The 19,215-nt window shown below is 57.3% G+C and overlaps 1 protein-coding gene across 1 annotated transcript in view; it reads left to right on the forward strand.

Moving 5' to 3' along the window:
- The window catches only part of CACNA1C (calcium voltage-gated channel subunit alpha1 C), a 463,376-nt gene that overhangs the window by 37,629 nt on the left and 406,532 nt on the right, over positions 1 to 19,215 (forward strand). Inside the window, exons 2-3 of the mRNA XM_065888236.1 lie at positions 10,327 to 10,648; positions 14,166 to 14,271. Of these exons, the coding sequence (XP_065744308.1) occupies positions 10,327 to 10,648; positions 14,166 to 14,271 (428 nt within the window). The remainder of the gene's footprint in view (positions 1 to 10,326; positions 10,649 to 14,165; positions 14,272 to 19,215) is intronic.

Consider the following 19,215-nt stretch of genomic DNA (forward strand, 5'->3'; position numbering starts at 1 on the left):
AGAGCCATCCCGGGACTTCTCGCTCCTCCGCGCCTGTGGGCAGGTGCTGTGTTTTCCTGATGTGCTGGAGTTTGGGAGGAAGAGGCCGCAGGGTGGCTGGTTCACCAGGTGGGGTCTGCGCACTACCCCCCACCATGGGTGGTCAGCAGCTGGACAAGAATCTGATGCTGGTTTGGCCACAGTCATTTTGGAAGCGTACTTAAACAATCAGACAAAATCACAACGCTTTTCTTTCCGATTACCAAAGAATTATTCAATGTACAGAATTTGGAAAATACACTAATGAAAGCGATAGCTGGGACTTGCAAGGGCCTTGCTCCTGAGCGCCATTCTGAGAGGTGTCCCTTATTAACGCAGGTGCGATAGCCTCTGTTATTATCTCCGTCCCACAAGTGAGGAATCTCGGGTACCAAGAGGTCAGGTGACCGGGCCAGTCACAGGGCTGTAACTGACAGGGCCGGAATGCAGCCCGCCTGGTTTCTGAGTCCAGGGCCCTGTGTGCCCGGCTGACCTGCCTCCGCGCAAATGAATGTCACTCGTCACCTGAAGATAACCGCTAATAACATTTCTGTTTTTTAAAAATAATAAATTATTTTATAATTTATTTCTATTTAGTTTCCGTTTAGCCTTTCTCCTATAAAAAAAGTCTTTTATGAAGTTGAGGTCCTACGGTATATGCTTTTTTGGACACTGTTGCTTAATACTATGTTGTAAAAATTTTTTCTATATTATTTTTCTTTTTTTAATTAACTTTTATTGGAGTAGAGTTGCTTTACAATGTTGTGTTAGTTTCTACTGTACAGCAAAGTGAATCGGCTGTACATACACATATATCCCCACCTTTCTGGGTTTCCTTCTGTATATTATTTTTCAAATACATAATTCTTATGGCTTCCTAAAATTCTATCATGTGGATCTGCATCGGTTTATCTGACCAGTGCCCCGGTGGTGGGCTTTGGGGGATCTCCAGTTTGGTGTTGGTATAATTCACACCGTGGTGGGCGCAGCGAAAGGGGCCTGGGAGGGGTCCCCGGCGGGGCCGGCGGGGGCTCTGGGCTCAGCAGACCTTCTCTCCTGCGGAGTGGGCGTGCTCTCGGTCGCGAGGGTCTGAGTCTGAGCTCTGGGCTCCGAGCCTCCGCAGGGCTCTCCCGCCGGTCCTCTGAGTCAGAGCCGGTTACCGCTGGTTCCCAGAGGTGCCCGTCCCCCCTCAGTGGGTGAAATAAGTGGGCAGGTGAGCATCAGTGAGGGAAGCGAGCCTTTCTGCCCCCCACCCTCCCAGATGGTGAGAAGGAGCTAGGTTGGGGCCACTGAATCTACTAAAAACTGTCCTCGCAAGGTAGCACTGCCTCCCATGTTCTAGTTCTGGTGATTGGGAAAGGTGTGGTCTCCCTGTGTCTCTGTTTTCCTTCCAATAAAATGGGGCCAAAGCAGCAAACCCCTCAGTATCACGGGGCCAGAGTCTAAGTGATGCATGTTAAGGGAGAGAAGATCACGGGACGGTTACATTCTGCCAATATCCACTTACTGATTCATCCAGCACACTTTCAGTGAACATGCGTCACATCCAGGCATCTCTGGGCTCGGGGGAGCAGTGGTGAGTAGGATGGGTGAGGGCCCTGCTTCTTGGGGTTTCCCTTCTGGTGTGGGACAGGGACCAAACCTCCCCTTAACAAGGACATAACCACATTTACCGTACGGCGAACATGCTGATCTAAATAATCGAATAGCATTGTCTCTGTGGACTTCTGCATAGATGTCTGTGAAGCCTATGCAGGAATCCTGCAGAGAACTTCCGTGCAGGCGCTGTGCTTTGAGCACCTCCTGGGGGACTGCTGTGCTAGGATTTCAGAAGCCACAGAGCTGGTTCCTGCTCGCAGGGGGCTCACAGCTCGTTGGGAGAATCGGAGAGGGGCCCCTGAACTCCTCAGGCTTTCATCGGCCGAAGCACAGGAGGGGGAGTTGGTGTTTGGGTCCCACGGGTGCTCTGCCGGGCCACTGTGGCCCTCATCCCGTTTTCTGCACCCTTCCTGTCCCCAGACATCGGCGACCTGGAGGATTTCCCTTTTTTCTAGCTGGTACCTGACCTCAGCCAGGTCTGGATCTACTTGTTTTTTACTATAAAGGCTACTTTGCGGTGACACTTAAAAAGCTGAAATGCTGACTTTCAGTAAACGTGAGGGAATTCTCCACTAGGTCCTGTAATTTAGGTTTGCCGTCACCAGGTGGTGACAGGTGCCTTCGTTCAAATAGCAGGAGGGTGCGACGGGCCCCCTCCCCCCGCTTGGATATGAGCAGGAGAAGTATTTTCTCACTCTTGGCAGCTGACGACCTTTGGGTGCGGGGCGTGGTTCAGCGACTCTGTCAGTTTGCTTTCTGGCTGTTCTTCCTTCTGTTCTCTGAGGTCAGTGTGACCTTGAGTACCGCAGGGGCATGGCTTTCTGGTTAGGGTCCTCTGCAGACGGAGGCCAGTTTGCTTCCATGGGAGTCCCTCTCTGGATTCTCGTTCCTTGTCTTTCCTTTGGACTTGCTGCCCCATGGAGAGCAGAGAGCAGGTTTTGTTTGCGGGATCTCTGGAAGGTGAGAATGCTGGTCCCCTTACGCCCTCCCCTTTGGCTTGGGCTTCCAAAGCGCTCTAGATTCTCTGCCTTTGCCCCGTCATTAGATGGAGGTGTGATGGAGCACAGAAAAGTGGCGGGTTTATTCAAGGCAGCACCTGATGGGCTGAGTTGAGGAGACGGCCACAGATGTCCCTGGTCCCTCCCTGTCTCTTTGTTTCAGAGCAGCTTTGACTCCTGTGGTCCAGGTCCCATTCTGAGAGTCGTCATCCCTCATGAAACGTGTGTGTAGCAGGATGCGGGGAGAGGAGGGCGGAGGGACCGACAGGAGACCGTTGAAAATAGTGCAGTAATAGCCCAGCTAAGAGAAGGAGGCAGACGTACAGCTCACGGTTGACACGCTCAGGAGACCCTCTGGGGGCTTGGTCTGGGGAGAGGGCTTGCATCTCAGCTGGGATGTCCCCGGGCTCTCGTGGGCCCAGCTTGGGCTGGGGCAAACGTCAGCTTCCCCATCTGCCCATTGGGAAACGCAGTTTCTTATTCGTCTGTCGAGAGTATTAACCCCTGAAAAACGACTTTTCGTTTCTGTGTTTGTTGGCTCGTAGGATCCCGTATGCTTTGAAAATACGTCTTTCTGCATAGAGGGGTTATTTCCTGATCAGAAAATCCCCCACCCAGCAGCCTCTGAATCAGGTCCTGGTTGCTTTTTTTTTTTTTTTTTTTTTTTTTTTGCGGTACACGGGCCTCTCACTGTTGTGGCCTCTCCCGTTGCGGAGCACAGGGTCCAGACACGCAGGCTCAGCAGCCATGGCTCACGGGCCCAGCCGCTCCGCGGCATGTGGGTTCTTCCCGGACCGGGGCACGAACCCGCGTCCCCTGCATCGGCAGGCGGACCCCCAACCACTGCGCCAGCAGGGAGGCCCACGACTCCTCTTTAAATGTAGACGTGTGCCGTCCACAGTGTTGCTACTAGCCACGTGAGGGTACTTAAATGTAAATTACCTGAAATTAAATATTAATACAATTCAAAGTGTAGTTCCTCAGTTGCACTAGCTCCTGTCCAGTGCTTAAAGCCAGTGCCTGGTGGGTACCACGTTGGACACCCCAGAATTATGGAGCGTCTCCATCATTGTAGAAGTTCCTTAGGACAGCGCTGCTGTAGCCTGCCCGTGTTGGTCAAGGTTCAGACCTACAACAGACACTGCCGTAGCCGTTTTACGAGGATGAATACTTAATACAGGAATTTAAAGGTTTACAAAGCGACTGGAAGGTTTGGGAGAGCAGGCAGTAGGCGAGGCCCCGGGACTGCTCCTAGGACCACACGGCAGAGCTGGGTCGCTAAGAGGACTGGGACTCTGGGATCTTCAGGAAGTGGATCTGGGCGGTACTGCGCTGAGGATCACAGCACCTTATCCGAGGTCTGGGCACCAGGAAGCCATCGCCAGAGCCTTTCTGTCTCTACAGGGCGAGAGTAGTGGCACGGACACCCTCCCCACCGGACGTAGTTTCATGTCAGGCCTTGACCTGGCTGACCTCACAGCCGCGTCATTCTGGCCACGGGGAGGTTGGAAAGTGTGTCCAGCCTCTGCGGGACAGGAGCGCGCAGAGGAGGAGGGGGGATGGCTTCTGAGTTAGTCGGTCCGGCAGTCCGCCCGGGGCTGAGCGGGACCCCAGCCTTCCCTGGGGGAGCACACCCGGCTGCGATGGCCCGGGCCTCAGCTGTCGTCTGAGCCCAGACGGCATGCTCCCCGTGTGAGCGCCCGGCTATCTCAGTAAACGCACTAGATGGAGAAGATTAATGGTCTCCTGCCGGCTGCTCATTTGGCCTTTCATGGGCAGAGAAAGCTCGCTTTCTGTTTCAGGTCGGCTGCTTCGCTCTTAAAGGGAACGGAGGCCCCTGGTCACTGCGGGCATCTGCAAAGCCCTCAGGACGCACCCGGCCCGAGAGAAAGCATGTCCTTGGTGCTACACGATTGCTTCTCGTCTCCATAAATGAGCCGAGGTTGTGCTGTGTGTACAAAGCCTGGTCGCTGGGAGACACCCCCTCTGCACCGCTGAATGTACTGAGGCCAAAGGGGGAGGTCGTGCTCACGAAGCCGGCCTGTAGCCCTGAACCCCTTACACACACATGGCTAACCGGGGGTCCCTTTCTCGTGCCAGGCGGTTGGGCTTCTCTACTGAGGGATAATGTGGAAGGGAGATGGGGAGGGTCACGCTGGCCGCCGGGGTTGGAGGTCTGCCCGTTTACACTGTGGGGTCAGGAGGGGATTGGCGAAGGAATTCCCAAGCAGGGAGCAGGGGGAACCGCATGCCGAGTACATGCAAAGGTCCTGGGGCAGACAAGGACTGAGCTTGTCTGAGTGAAACGGGGCCAGGACGGCAGGCGTGCCTGGACCAGGCCGAGAGAGAGGAAGTTCCGAGAAGCAGGCAGGGCCGCCCCTGCAGGCTCACAGCCCGTGGCAGAGTCTGGACTGCGAAGAGATTTGACTGGGAGCACGACAGGGCCTGATTCATAACCTGTATTTCTGAAAGGTCACTCTGGCTGCTGCATGGAGATTGGACTGGGGACGGGCAGGAGAAGCGGGGGAAATGGCAGGGCTTCTGCAGCATCCGGGGCAAGACATGGGTGGTGGCCTGGACCAGGCCAGTGGCACCGGAGATAGACATCGTTTCTCACAGCCTCTTCCTCCGGAGTGCTCCCCGGAGGTCACAGCAGAGAAGTCAGCAGGGAGCCTGGGAAAGCTCGTCCTCTCGGGTGCCGACGGACTGATCCCCGCGCTTTCCCAGGTCACCCTCGTCGTGACGTTGTCATCGTCACGAGCCTTAGCAAGCAGATACTGGGCCTCTTCTGGGACGTGGCCCTGGGGCAGGTGCATGGATGGACGCAGATTAAAGAAAGTCACTCGATTTCATCCCAGAGCAGCTCCAGGTCCCAGCGCCACGCCTCCCTCGCAGGGGCCCCCGGGGAGCCTAAGTCCTGAGTTCATCTCCTGGCTTGGACCCTGGCAGATCAGCCTGTGGTAAGGCCGACCGGTGCCTCGTCCTGGTCCATTGGAGCAGCAGCCCATGTGTGCCGACTGGGGAGCTGCCCAGGGGAGCGGAGCCGTTTCACGAGTGCGAGTCAACTTTCTCCCTTACAAGGAAGGCGTCGCGGTGGGTGCCCACCTGTGTGTGCAGCCTGGTCTGCTGAGCCGCCGCCCTGGGCGCGTGCAGATCGTCCAGGAAGGCAGAGCCAGAGCAGACTTAGACGGTGGCATCTTTTCAGCTGGCAGCCAGGGGACCAAGCTTCGAATCAGCTTCATGACTTGAAAATTGGTCTCTTTGCGCCGGGCGCTTACTTCCTGCTAACCGAAGCCGTCAGAGCCGCCAGAGACGCAGAGCTGCTTCCCTTCCTCCCTAGCTCTGCTCCGGATCCGCCAGCGCGGGGCCTGAGATGGAGCTTTGCCATTCCTGCCATTCACGGATCACTGTGTCCTCTTGTCACGGGGGTCCTAGGGGTCCCGAGAGCCTCATGCCTGGGTGGGAGTCGTCCCAGGGCGTGGGGGACAGCCACTTGTGATAGGAGAGGTTGAGCTGGGCCTTGAGGTACAGCCTGGATGGAGGCCAGCCCGAGGGGCCACACCTGTCTCTCGTGTGTGTGTGTGTGTGTGTGTGTGTGTGTGTGTGTTTACTGTGCCCTTCGTTATGTCACAGGCTGCAGCAGTGCTTGGGCTGCCAGGACCGAAATACTGAAGGTTGTTTTCTTGCCCTCTGGCTGGGGAGAGGTTGACATTCCACTTTTCCCCACGGGCTTATCCGTATGTGCTTCTCCAGATGGACCTCTCCCGAGAGGCCCCACTGCTCTGGGAACGGCTCACAGTATAAATAAGGTCATCACCCAAGGCTCGGGTGGCTCTGAAGTTAGCCCCCCCAGGCCAGGCTTTCCGGGTCTCGCTGCCTCGGGGCCCCGGGATGCACCCGGCCCGGCCTTGGCGGTGACGACGTCAGCTCTTGTCTGCCGCTTCCCGCCTTCGTCTCACACTTCGTCCAGGCGTTCCGGGAGCGCCGGGATGTGGCCGCCAGGGTCTGCGGGAGGGGGTGGTGTCGAGGCCTCGTGTCAGGAGAGAACCGCGGAGACCCGGACAGTCCGGCAGGGTGGAGCCGGGGCAGCTTTCCTGACGCGAGGGAAGAGGACGGCCGGCCCAGGAGCTCCAACAGAGGCTGTTCAGCGTGGCCGTGGCCAGACCGGGGGTCTAGGAAGGAAGGTGGTTTCCCACAGATCAAACGGGCAAGCTTAGAGCCGCAGCCCTCGCCGGTGAGGCCACGCCGGACCCGCTCGGTCCAGGGCAGCACGTCTGTCCATCCGCCTCCATCCCGGAGGCCCCGGGGCGGGTGGTGTGGTGGGCGCTGCCCCGTGAAGATCGCCTCAGACACGGAGGGTGTTCTTGGGGTCTGAAGTGCAGCCCCTTCACCCTCAGGCCGTGAACCCCAGGAGGAGCTCGTCCTCCAGCGAGCACGGCGCCCTCGCCCTCGTGTGTGGCGGGAACACTCACCTGGCTGGCTGTCACGGCGCCGCTTGTGCTGCGGGCGCCTGGAGGCTTCGCGTCCTTTCCTTGGGGCTCCTGTAAGAAAGGCGAAGGCCCGGCCTCGCGGGGTCTCGCTTGCTTTAGGCGTCAGACACACACAGGGAGGACGGCGGCAGGTGCGTGACAGATGAGACCCCCGGTGGGAAGGGCTGGGTCCTCCGGCTCCCGACATCCTAGATGGTGACATGGAGCTGGTGTCGGGTCGGGGACAGGCCGTGAACTGAGGACGAGGCCCAGCGGTGGCGGTGGGGCTCCGGTGCCACGGGGACCACGTGGCGACGGTGCCGGAGGCGGCTGTCAGCGGACAGGGAGGTGGCAGCAGCTGGTACCTAAGTGGACCCGCAGTGCTCATCTTGGGGTCCTGTGCGGTGGGAAGCGCACACCTGTGATGTCGTCCCCCTCCCTCTCGTGCCCCCGGCAGACATCATGAATCTGTCACCTTTCTCTCGTGCTCAGAAAAGTCCCAGAATCCTTGAGGTACAGCGTTTTGGTGGTCACGTCGGTCAGTTGGCATAAAACTGGAAACTTACCGTGTGTCACTGGTGTGACGATGGAAGGGGCATAGACTTTGGAAGCTGGGAGGAATGACCGCCCAGGCAGGTGCGAGCAAGTGTATTCGTTCTCTTTCCGTTGCAAGGGATAGAAGTCCAGTTCAAGCTAGCTTAAGCTAGTTAGCTAAGGAATAAAACTGGGAAGCTCAGGGTGAGGCGGGCATCAGGTGTGGCTGGATGCAGGTGCCCGGTGGTTTTCAGAGCCCGTTTCTAGGAGGGAGTGTGTCTGGGTTCTGAGGCTAAGCTGAGTCGTGGCTCGTCTCTGCACCGGCCCCCATCGTGGACAGGGCCGGCGGCGGGGCTGAGGGGTCACACCAGCAGCAGAAGTTGCCTTGAAGGTCTAACCTAGAAGGACGAGCCCGGGATGTGCGCTGGGGGGAGGGGGCTGGGAGAGGCACCAAGTGTTCATCTGGACCCAGCGCGTGGCAGGGAGGAGAGAGAAGGGCCCCACGAGGCAGTGTGTCCTGGGCCAGCAGCTTCCCTGGAGGAGCCTTGTGTACACGAAGCAGAGAAGAGGGTCATCGTGGTGGTGGGGGAGGCTTGCAGGTGACATTCGTGCCACTGGGTGGGCTCCAGCCACAGTCTCCCAGGCGACTGAAGTGGCCTCCAGATGCCAGGCTCTCGGCCCACAGTAATCACCCCACTCTCTGTGGCATCTCCTGACCCTGTGGCACCTGCCCAGCCGGCCAGTCTCAAGGTCACGTGTTTAATCTGGGGCCCAGGCTGAGCTGATCCCTTGGTAAGCCTTGTAGGATTCTGGGGTGAGGTGCCCGCCAAGCAGATGGGGGAGAACCCACCAGACATGCGCCGTGTCATAGGGACAGTCTTGGAGGCTTCTGTTGCCTTTAGACCAGAGCCATGCAGATGCTTCTATGGTGGATTTCACCGGTTCCTACCCAGGTTTCCTTCTTTCTGGTCACCCCCACTACACACAGTGCCCTTTGCCAGATACCAAACGCTGCGTAATGAGTCACCGAAGACAAGTGGCTTTCTGCAGCAAACACCGTGCTGTCTCCCGGTTTCTGCGGGTCGGGAGTTCAGGAAGGTCTCGCTGGGCTGTTCTGGCTTGGGGTGTCGTCGTGGGGTTGCAGGCGGTGGCTGGAGCAGCTGGGGGCTGGCTGGGATGCCCATCCCCCAACCCCACGTTGGCTGGCCGGGCTTCCTCACAGCATGGCGGCCCAGGGCTGGTGTTGCGAGTTTTCGACCTAGCCTTGGAAGTGATCTCTGCTGTCACCTCCGCTAAACTTTACCAGTCAAAACGGTCACAAGAGGCCAACCCTTTGTCAGCAGGAGGGCTCATAGATCCTATTTCTCGATGGGAGCATGTCAGAGGAGCTCCTGATTCAAAACCATCACAGCACCCCGCCCTCCTATCCAACAACTCCCATCGCCACATGGGTTTGAGGTACCTGGATGTGACCTTGCTTGGGTCCACCCCTTCATTTATCAGACTGACTTTTATTTTTTGGAACTTAGGTGCAGAGATTTGAGTAAATTATACCCTTCAGTTCATTGTCCGTTTGTTAGTATTGATTCATGCAGTGGCTCTCATTCATTCATTCTTCTTTCCTGTCCCCATGCGCCTATTCTCATTTTCCGCCTCACCTTCCATAAACAACCATTCCCTTCTACTTTGTTTGTATGTGTTCTTACAAGTACGTATTTTAATTGACACGTGTTGCATTGCATATTTGTCTTTTTCTACATCCTCCACTCACTGTTTCTGAGGTCCGTAAAGGTTGTAATGCAATACATCTCGTGTCTTGTTCACCTAAAATGAGGGGTGTGATGTATCCAAGGTCACACAGCTGACCTAGACTGAACTAGGACCAGAGCAGATTCCCAGCATCACACACTGACGTTTCCCTGTGCCGCCTCCCTGGCTCCTGCAATGGTTTGAAATAGGACATTGTTTTTAATAGATCTTTATTGGAGCAAAATTGCTTCACAACACTGTGTTAGTTTCTGTTGTACAGCAAAGCGAATCAGCCACATGCATACATATGTCCCCATATCCCCTCCCTCTGGAGCCTCCCTCCCACCCTCCTTAACCCACCTCTCTAGGGGGTCACAAAGCACCGAGCTGATCTCCCTGTGCTATGCGGCTGCTTCCCACCAGCTAGCTATTTTACATTTGGTAGTGTATATATGTCCATGCCACTCTCTCACTTGGCTCCAGCTTCCCCTTCCCACCCCGTGTCCTCACGTCCATTCTCTATGTCTACCTCTTTATTCCTGCCCTGCAAGTAGGTTCATCAGTACCATTTTTTTTTTTTTTTAAATTCCATATATATGTGTTAGCACACAGTATTTGTTTTTCTCTTGCTGACTTACTTCACTCTGTAGGACAGACTCTAGGTCCATCCACCCCACTACAAATAACTCAATTTCGTTTCTTTTTATGGCTGAGTAATATTGCATTGTGTATATGTGCCACATCTTCTTTATCCATTCATCTGTCGATGGACACTTAGGTTGCTTCCACGTCCTGGCTGTTGTAAATAGAGCTGCAGTGAACATTGTGGTACGTGTCTCTTTTTGAATTGTGGTTGAAATGAGACTTCAAAAAAAAAATTGTGAGCCTGGGATCCAGAGCACATCACAAGCTCTCCTGTCTTCCTCCCAGTGACCGCTGTCCCCTGTTCTCTCCTGCAGGTCCCAGCTATGGGAGCCCACGCCCGGCTCACGCCAACATGAATGCCAACGCGGCCGCGGGGCTGGCACCTGAGCACATCCCCACACCTGGGGCCGCCCTGTCCTGGCAGGCAGCCATTGACGCGGCCCGGCAGGCCAAGCTGATGGGCAGCGCTGGCAACGCCACCATCTCCACGGTCAGCTCCACGCAGCGGAAGCGGCAGCAGTACGGGAAGCCCAAGAAACAGGGCAGCACGATGGCCACCCGCCCGCCCCGTGCCCTGCTCTGCCTGACCCTCAAGAACCCCATCCGGAGGGCGTGCATCAGCATCGTCGAGTGGAAGTATCCTTTGTGCTCGGGGCCGGCAGATGGTTCTCAGACCTGCTGCACCTGTCACCAGGGCGCTGTCTGAATGCAGAGTTCTAGGCCCTACCCAGCCTCGAGTCAGAGTCTCTGGGGATGGGGCCCAGGAATCTGCTTGTATAACCAGCTCCCTGGGGGTTGTTTTTTTATATAATAAGCAGTATTTGAGAAAACAAGCCTAAGGGGTAGGCAAGTATCCCCTCTCCGGGCTGAGCTTGCCCAGGACCCACTGATGTGTGGGGTTGACAGCGTTGCACCCCAGACCCCCCTCCTCCTCCCGAGCTGTGGGACTGGCGCAGATGCGGGACCTCCTGCTCGAGGCTGCAGGACCCGGGAGAGACGAGAGGGTCGGCGCTCGGGCGTGGCTCAGTGTTTCTCAGCCTTGGGGCACATCAGCGTCACCTGGGGAGCTGGGACAAAGCACAGGTGTCTGAGCTCCGCCCAGGCCTGGCTAGGCTCTCCAGGAGCAGCTGAAGTGGAGAGCGCCGGCCTGAGGGTGTAACGCAGACCCCCTGTCCGCGGAACCCCGTGAGCAAGGCCTGCAGGGGAAGTGGCTTGGAAGGGCGGCTCTCAGGGTGCAAGCGCCGGCCCCTTCCCGCCGGGAATAGTGGGGAGGGGAGATGGAAAGGCTCCCAGCCATCAGTGGGTGCGCCCTGACTTCCCGTGATGACGCAGTGCCCGTAGGTCACACGGGCCGGACTAGGGCCTGGGACTTAGTGCCGGGTGTCTTTCTGGTAAGAATCCACTTGGGCAGGGCTGCCACGTCTCCGGGGTTCAGGATGGGGGGCTGGGTTTCAGTTATGACTTTGCATGGAAAGATTTAGAGGTCTTGGGGATGGATGAAAGGTAAAAGGAGGTGTTAGTTCTGTCAGTGCCTGAGCCCTTAAGTCCAAGGGCGCTTGAGAGGAGGCGCCCGAGCCCGGTGCAGCTGCAGAGCCAGGCAGGGCTCCCAAGGCCGAGGTGTCCGCTTTCCGGGTGACCGGGTGAGAGGCTGGGCTTGGGCGGCCCCGCTGGGCTGCTGTCACAGACGCTCAGTCAGGGCCGAGGGGCCAGGGGGCGGGGGGCCTGGGGGAGCTGAACTCGCCCACACCACGCCGCTGGCAACCGGCAGAGCTGAGATTCAGATCCAGGTGCCCCGAATCCAAATCCACGGTCCACGCGGCCTGCTCCCCGTGAGCCCAGAGTGTAGAAGAGAACGCACTGGAGGATGTCTAGAGGATGCCACCCAGCCCGGCTGGGACACACGGGGATCCGACCTGGGCCTGAACGGCCAGCCCACAGTGGGCTTCTCCACGTTGCAGAGTTGTTTCGTGCCTGAGTGGTTTCTTCGCACCTTCTCTCCCCCAGCAGTAGCCCCGAAATTTACCATAAGGTGATGGATGGAGAGCCTGAAATTGGGGGTGAGCAACAGAGCCGGAGACACCCTGGGCCTAGCCGTCACCAACCTGGGAGGGTGACAGGCTGACTTTGAGGTCTGGCTCAGTTGAGCTGAGATGCTCTTGCCCTGGGGGGGTGACCACAAGGGCCAGGTGATGGGAACGAAGCTGCCCTCCTGGGGCTGAGTGTCGCTTTGCCGCGCAGGTGGGGACAGGGTGGGAGGGAGGAGGCCGTGTGGGAGGAGGTCTAAAAGAACCAGCTTCCTAAAAACGCTTGGGGTGACTTCGGAGTGGATCAGCATAGAATGTTCCTGACCGACTCAGACTCCGTAGCCAGACTCTCTGGTCTGACCCCATCCTACCCCAAGCCATGTGACTCTGGGCAAGTTGACATCTCACTTTCTGTGCCTCGGCTTCCCCGTGTAGAAGCGGGGTGATAACCGTCCACCCCTCCGGAGTGTGGGTAGTGTGGTCAGAGCAGGGCCTGGCCCGGGGCGCGCTCTCGGTCAGCATCAGCTCCTGGCCGTCCCCCCGGCCAGCATCCCATCTTCACCACGCGTCCTCGGCCAGCTCAAGGGGCAGCACGGCCTGTTGGAAAAGTTGAGTCAGAAGCTCTGGTTCGGACCTGGCTCTGCTGTTGGCCAGCTCGGGTCTGAGACAGGTGGTTTTATTTTCTGTGTCTGTCCAGCTGGGGGGCTGGGCAGTGTACTGCAGGCTGTCTTCTGGACACCAAGGCACACGCAGACAACGGCAGTGCCTGTGGGGCACGCTGGGTGAGTGGACCCCTAGCTCTGCCCTTGGGGCCGAGGGCATCTGTAGCCGGGAGGCCCTGGACTGGAGAATCACCGCTTCCTTCCAGGCCCCGAGCTGCCCTGATGACACAGGTCTGGGGCCGTCCGTGCCAGAGGAGTGGACAGTGGACTCGGTGGGCACAGGTATGGGTTCTGGTCCTGGCTGGTCAGTGCCTGATGTGGGTCTCGGGAACGTTCCTCAGGCTGTCTGGGCCTTGGGAGTTTGGACCAGACCATCTCCAAGGCCTCTTCCTGTTTCAGGATTCGTTAGCTTTGTGAGTGCAGGTTTCCCTGGAGATGGAGGTGGTCCCTGTCTCCAGGAATGGCCATCCTCCTTCTCTACCTCCTCCTGTGAGGCTCCACAGACTAGGGTGGAAACGTGGCCGTGTTGGGAGGTGGGGAACTGGGGCTGGAAGGGCATGAACCGGGCCCTTCCTCTGAAGCCCCCTTCTCTGGCCTTTAATTCAGGTTGCAGGGTGGAAGGGCTGTTATCACAGTCGCTCATTTTTCTCTCGAGAATATGTCTGCCCTGATATTTTGGTGCAGAAAATCCTGGCACAAGGACCTCCCTGATTGTTGGGGGGGGAGGCGAACCTTGGCTTATCCCCTCCAGCGCCCGGCACAACCCGCGGGCAAGTCAGGAGGCCCTGGGACACAGGCCACCTCATCGCAGGCAGGGCCTCCGCAGACTGAAGAGGCTCTGGGCCCCTGCGTGGAGCTGCCGTCCCCTGCGTGCACGACACACGCTGCCGTGCTCCTGGGCGTCCGGAGCCCCTGGCCACCTTCCGGCTCTTTGCAAGCAGAGAATAAGGAGGAAGAAAAAACAGACTCGAAATTTAAAGTTAAAAGATTGAAAATCCTATCTCCAGATGTCATTGAAACGTCTTCGAGTCGAGTCTCTGCCTTGAATCCCAGGGGGCCCCCCTCTCCCCCGCCAAGCTCTGTCGGGCCCCGGTGCGGGCCGCTGGGGGTGGCGAGCCCTGGCTGGAGCAGGCCTCAATCTTTCAAAGCAGCCCTGAGCACACATGAGGGAAAATGAAGTCCAGGGCAAATCTAAATAAATAAAAGAAGGGAAAAAAGTTTTAGAAACCTGTGTTTACTCTGGCACGCGCCTGGCCTCCACTGCGTTTGACATATTAGGGAAAATTTTGGCGGGGCCCATTAGAAGCACTTAACAAGGCATATGTTCCTTTTCAGGATACAAGGGGCTTGGAATGTATTGTTTAAACAAGATTCGACGAATCTTTGATTCCGTTTTGAAACATCTATCTGTGTATGTTTGTCTCACTGGTGCTTCCGTGGCATTAACTTCCTTAACTCCCTTCCCAGGCCATTTGAAATCATTATTTTACTGACTATTTTTGCCAACTGTGTGGCCTTAGCGATCTATATTCCCTTTCCAGAGGACGACTCCAACGCCACCAACTCCAACCTGGTAAGTGCACTGTTGCGTCTGCCTTTCCGAGTCGGCGGAGGCCTGAGCTTGGCGTGCGCGGATTCAAGCTGGAACGTGTTCGATGGGTCAAAAGCCAGCCGAGCTTGGATCCCGAGGGCTCTGGCTCTTTGTTGAGACGGGCACCTGTCTTACGTCAGCCTGCTTTGACAGATACTGTTGCAGTCGGGTGGTTGTGAGCAGGGCACACGTGAGTGTGAGCTCTGGGCGGCGGCCTGGGGGTGCTCAGCACACCTGCAGCCTTGCAGGGCAGGTGTTTGCGGGAGCGAGTGTGCCTTGTGGATCCTCCATCGTGTTTGTTTCCAGGGCCTTCGTTCCGCTGGTGACGTTTGCTCAGGTGACATGTGGGATCAGTGCACGGGAAGTAATTTCTAGGAAGCTTTTAGGAAAGTTTGCTTTTGCAGCCGAGATGTACTATTTAGTTAGAAAGGTTTTCGTTCTTGGGAAAGGCGGCTTTCCATCTGGTTGGTGGGGAGGCCGGTGCTGGCAGTGTCGGGTTAGAATGTGTCCATGGAAAAAGTGTGGAGGGTGTTTACTTTGGGCTGAGCGTGAAGTCATCACAAAGGCCTTTGCGCCGTCTGGGCATGGGAGGAGAGCCTTGGAATGCAGCTGGCAGAGCCGGACGCCCCAGGATGCCTCGGCTGCAGGCTTGGGGGGAAGCCCTGCCCCTCTCCTCTCCCCTGCCAGGACACCAAAGCTTCTCACGTGACCCCCAAAAAGCACATCTTCCGCCGTCATTGGCTGCTTCCTCTGGTGACACGGGACTGTCTGGTGATAGTTTCTGGAAGAAGCAGGAGGGAACCGGGCCGCCTTCTGCTGTCGCCGACTTCTTGTGATGTCACGGGAGAGTCAGTTCTTCTGCTTTTTGGCCTTTGACATTTTTTTTTGGCCCCGTCAGGCAGTCCGTCCAATGCCCGTTTAGACTTCACGGCCGTCGCCCGGTTGTCACAGTGAGCCTGGGTTGCACGTGGGGTCAGGCTCCGGAGCCGGCCCTCAGGCCTAGTGATGACACGGCAACCAGAGCACCGGCCCAATCCACGCGGCCTGCTGAGGCGTGACCTTGTCTCTTAACAGGCAGGACCTCTTTGCCGTGTCAAAAGAAATACAAGAGGGGTGTCCCAAAGGGCCCCTAGCAAAGCAGGAGCCTCTTCCAATGGTGCTACTTCTGCTCCGAGTGTCACCACCCCCCCCCCCGCCCCACCCCGTCCTCCCCAGAACCCTGTGGCTGCGCACTTAGAAAAACAATCCGGGGCGTTTGGAAGCCAGTGATGCTTTGGGTCAGCTCTGGCCCAAGGCACCGAGGCGGGGGCTGTCATCCTAGCCCCAGAGACGGCCCCTCACCTCGAGTCCGGGAGGATGAGAAGGGCCACCAGGGGCTGTACAGGTGGGCGCGCTGGGTGACCGAGGGCCGCTGGTCCCACCCCTCCGGGCTGGAGAGCAGGGTGTCCCTGGATGCCCTCCGGGCTGGAGGCGAGGGGCCGTGGTCTTTAAAACACTCCACAGAGTGGTGGATGAGTTCTGAAACTAGGCGGAGGTGATGTTTGCACAACTCTGGACTTTTACTGAAGATCGCAGGTCATATGCTCACAACGGGCGGGTTTCCTGGTGCGTAAATTGTACCAGTAAAGCTGCTCTGGATAAAGGGTACAGTACCGGCAGCACCAGCCCAGGCCCGTCCAGGCTGCCCCGCTGGTCGCTCTAACGTCTTCCCCAATGAGGGCGAGGCTACACAGTGCAGGGAGGGCAATGGGGGGCAGTCAGGACTCGGGAGACCTCATACTAGGAATGCGGGCCGCACAGGAGAGCATGGGGGCTTGAAGGGGGTTCCAGTTGCTAAGGCAGCTGCCGCCCCTCTCAAGCCACGGGTTGGGCGGTAACAGTAAATTAAGGAAGCACGCTCGGAAGATGGAGGGTTTCCTCCGTCCTAAACACACACAGACACACACACACATACCTACACACATACACACAGACACAGAGACACACATACATGTACACAGACACATACAGGCACGCACATATACACAGAAACAGAGACACGCATATATGTACAAAGACACAGACACACACACACATACACATATACGCAGACACAGAGACACACATATACATACACAGACACACACATATACACCGACACAGAAACACGTGTGTACACAGACACACATATACACAGAGACACATACACACATGTACACAGACGCACACACACATAGACACATACAGACGTACTCACACAGACAGACACACACACACACACGACACACACATATATACACAGATACAGACACAGAGACACACACGTACACAGATGCACACATAGACACAGACACGCACGCAAAAACATACACGGACACACCCCCAGATACACATATACAGACACACAGATGCGCTTGCCTCTTCTGCCAGCTCTGCCCCTGAACTTCCTCTGGTGGATGCATGTGTATATGCAAGTCTAATATTTTAACTTTCATCTTTCTGAGGAAGGGTCTGCATTGCCTCTGCTGGGTCCGTCTGCCCTCTCCTTGGCACCTTGCTCCCGTTCCCTGGGCTGGTGGCTTCGTCCTGGGGCCTCTCTAGGGCCACTGTGTTGTGGGGCCGAGGGGACAGACTGCCCTTGGCGTGGTGCATCCAATGGCCATGCCCCTTCCTTCCAGGAGGGCCTTGGACTTGGGTCGTGCAGGCAGCAGGTACCCCAGCACGTGAGGTCCCCAGGTACAGGCGTCCCTGGTGGCTCCTGGAGCTGTGGGTTTGGGGACGCCCTGAAGATCTCAGGGCCCTTCTCGAGGGTGCCCCCGGTCTCACTGGTTCTTGTTTCCTCGGTGACACTCCTGTGTCTCGTCTTGGGATCTTTGGAACGGCCCCACCCAGAAGACTCCTCTGGGGTCTTTCAGGCTTGACTGTGCCCTGACCTTTGCCCCTGGACCTCAGGAGCCACAGTCCAACTCCCGTTCTGTGCATGCCACGAAGTCGTAGCTTCCCTGGGACATGGCGGGCCACCGACCGGACGGCCAAGGGTGTTAGACACCCCCTCACACAAACAGCCAAGCAAAACCCACGTTGGCTGACGGGCCGGGACCAACCAACACGAGTGTCGTGATCTGGACCCGCCCCTTCCTCCTCCTCATGGCGGCGTTTTCTGTGGTCAGAGGCCCCTTTGCAAAACTTTCACCAAAACTGTGGCTTTGGGACACAGCTATTCTTTGGTCTCCTGCTGCCTCTCTTCCCATTTCCCCTGTGCCCTCTAGCTTCTTTTCCCGCGTCTAGGGGAACTTTGTACCAGGGCTCTGTCCTGCCCGTCTCAGTTTCTGCTCTCTCCCTCGGTGAGCTCAGCTACTCCTGCAGCTTTTCATTCACTTTCTACGTAAATCGTTCCCAGACTTACGGCTCCAGCTCCAAGCTGTTTCCAAAGGCTTGGATCAGCATCTCCTGCATGAGCGAGGCCCGTGGACCAGTGACTCCTGACCCCGCTTGGTTATTATAAAAGCCTGGAGAGCTTGAGATACACCGACTGCAACGTTTTGGAAGATCTGACTCAGATTTAGTAGTTCTGCGGCACGGCCCAGGAATATGCATTTTTAAAATTCCTTGTGGTGGGGGTGATGGGGGTCACGAGGCACCGTCAGCTAGGAGAAAGACTTCAGGGGAAAGGCCACGCTTAAGGGGCAGGGAATGAGGGGGACAGTTTGCGGTTACGTGAGGAGCCCGTGGAAGATGCAGGAGGAGACGTTGGACAGGACAGGTGCGGGTCAGGACTCCCGGAGACAGTTCGCGCTGGAGGGAGGGGGAGGGGGGATGGGCAGAAGGAGCCCCGGGCCTGGCTCTGCACCTGCGGCAGGTGCAGAGGGAGAGGCGGGGCCTGTGCGGGGTGGGTGGACGGGGAGGGGCGAGAGTGGGAGAGAAACTGAGGAGACAGAGTCTTTGAAGGTCAAGGAACAGAGATCTAAACACATGGTGGGGGGGTGACTGGGCCGTGGTTCATCCTTGCCTTTCTGGCAGCTCAAGGCCGGCTGTGCAGAGCGGGCTCTGGGCTCTGGGTGGAGGAGGGGCCGCCGGTCCTGTCTGCAGCCCCGGGGGCCCTGAAGCAGGGGGTGCAGGCGGCTCTTTGTTGAGCTTTGAGGACTGAGACACTCCTGCCAAAATGTTCTTGTCGTGCCAGAACGCGGCCCCCGAATCACGTAAGGGCCCCTGCAATGAGGCTTGAGGATTCTCCCGTGACTCTCATAGCTTTTTTAAAACAAGAAATTGCGGTTCCAGCGTCCTGCTCTGAGGAGGGGACGATGCTGCACCTACAGCAGAGGCCCTAGGACCTCAGTGCCTCCGGATCACCTGGGTGGGGGCTACAATGCAGAGTCCCAGGCCCCACCTGCGGAGCCCAGGCTGGGAGCCCAGCAGGGTGGGCGCCCAGGAGTCGGTGTGTTTAATACGCTCCCCCTGGTGCGCCTGCTGCCGGGGATCGCAGGCTGCTCTTGGGGAAAAGCGACCAGCACGTTGGCTGTCCTGTGAGTGGGTCCCTGTCAGTCCTCTCCCCGGCTCTCTCTAGATCCAGACAGAGAGAGGGAACACATCGGCTCCCCAGAGGTTTCCCCTCCGTGGGGTTCAAGAATAGTCTGTTTAGCAAAGACACTCACAGTCAAGGAGGAGAAGGTCCCCTCATACCCCACGGGGCCACAGCCGCCTCCCGCTGGCTCACGGCTCCGTTCTCTCCATCCCGTTCCTGCTCCACTGGCTGAGTACAATCCCCGTTGTTTTCCTAGCACTTTACTTTCTCCTCTTTCCAGGAGATGAAAAGTGTTCCAGTATGCATTTTTTTAAAGTCTTTTTCTCATGATTTAAGTAAAAGTCTGGTTGTTTTATGCTCCATCTAACATACACTGTCGCACGCAAATCCATCAACTTTGTTATCTTTTCCTGGTGCTAGTGGAG

Source organism: Phocoena phocoena, chromosome 11 (genome assembly GCF_963924675.1).
Source record: "Phocoena phocoena chromosome 11, mPhoPho1.1, whole genome shotgun sequence".
In the NCBI taxonomy this organism is placed as follows: domain Eukaryota; kingdom Metazoa; phylum Chordata; class Mammalia; order Artiodactyla; family Phocoenidae; genus Phocoena; species Phocoena phocoena.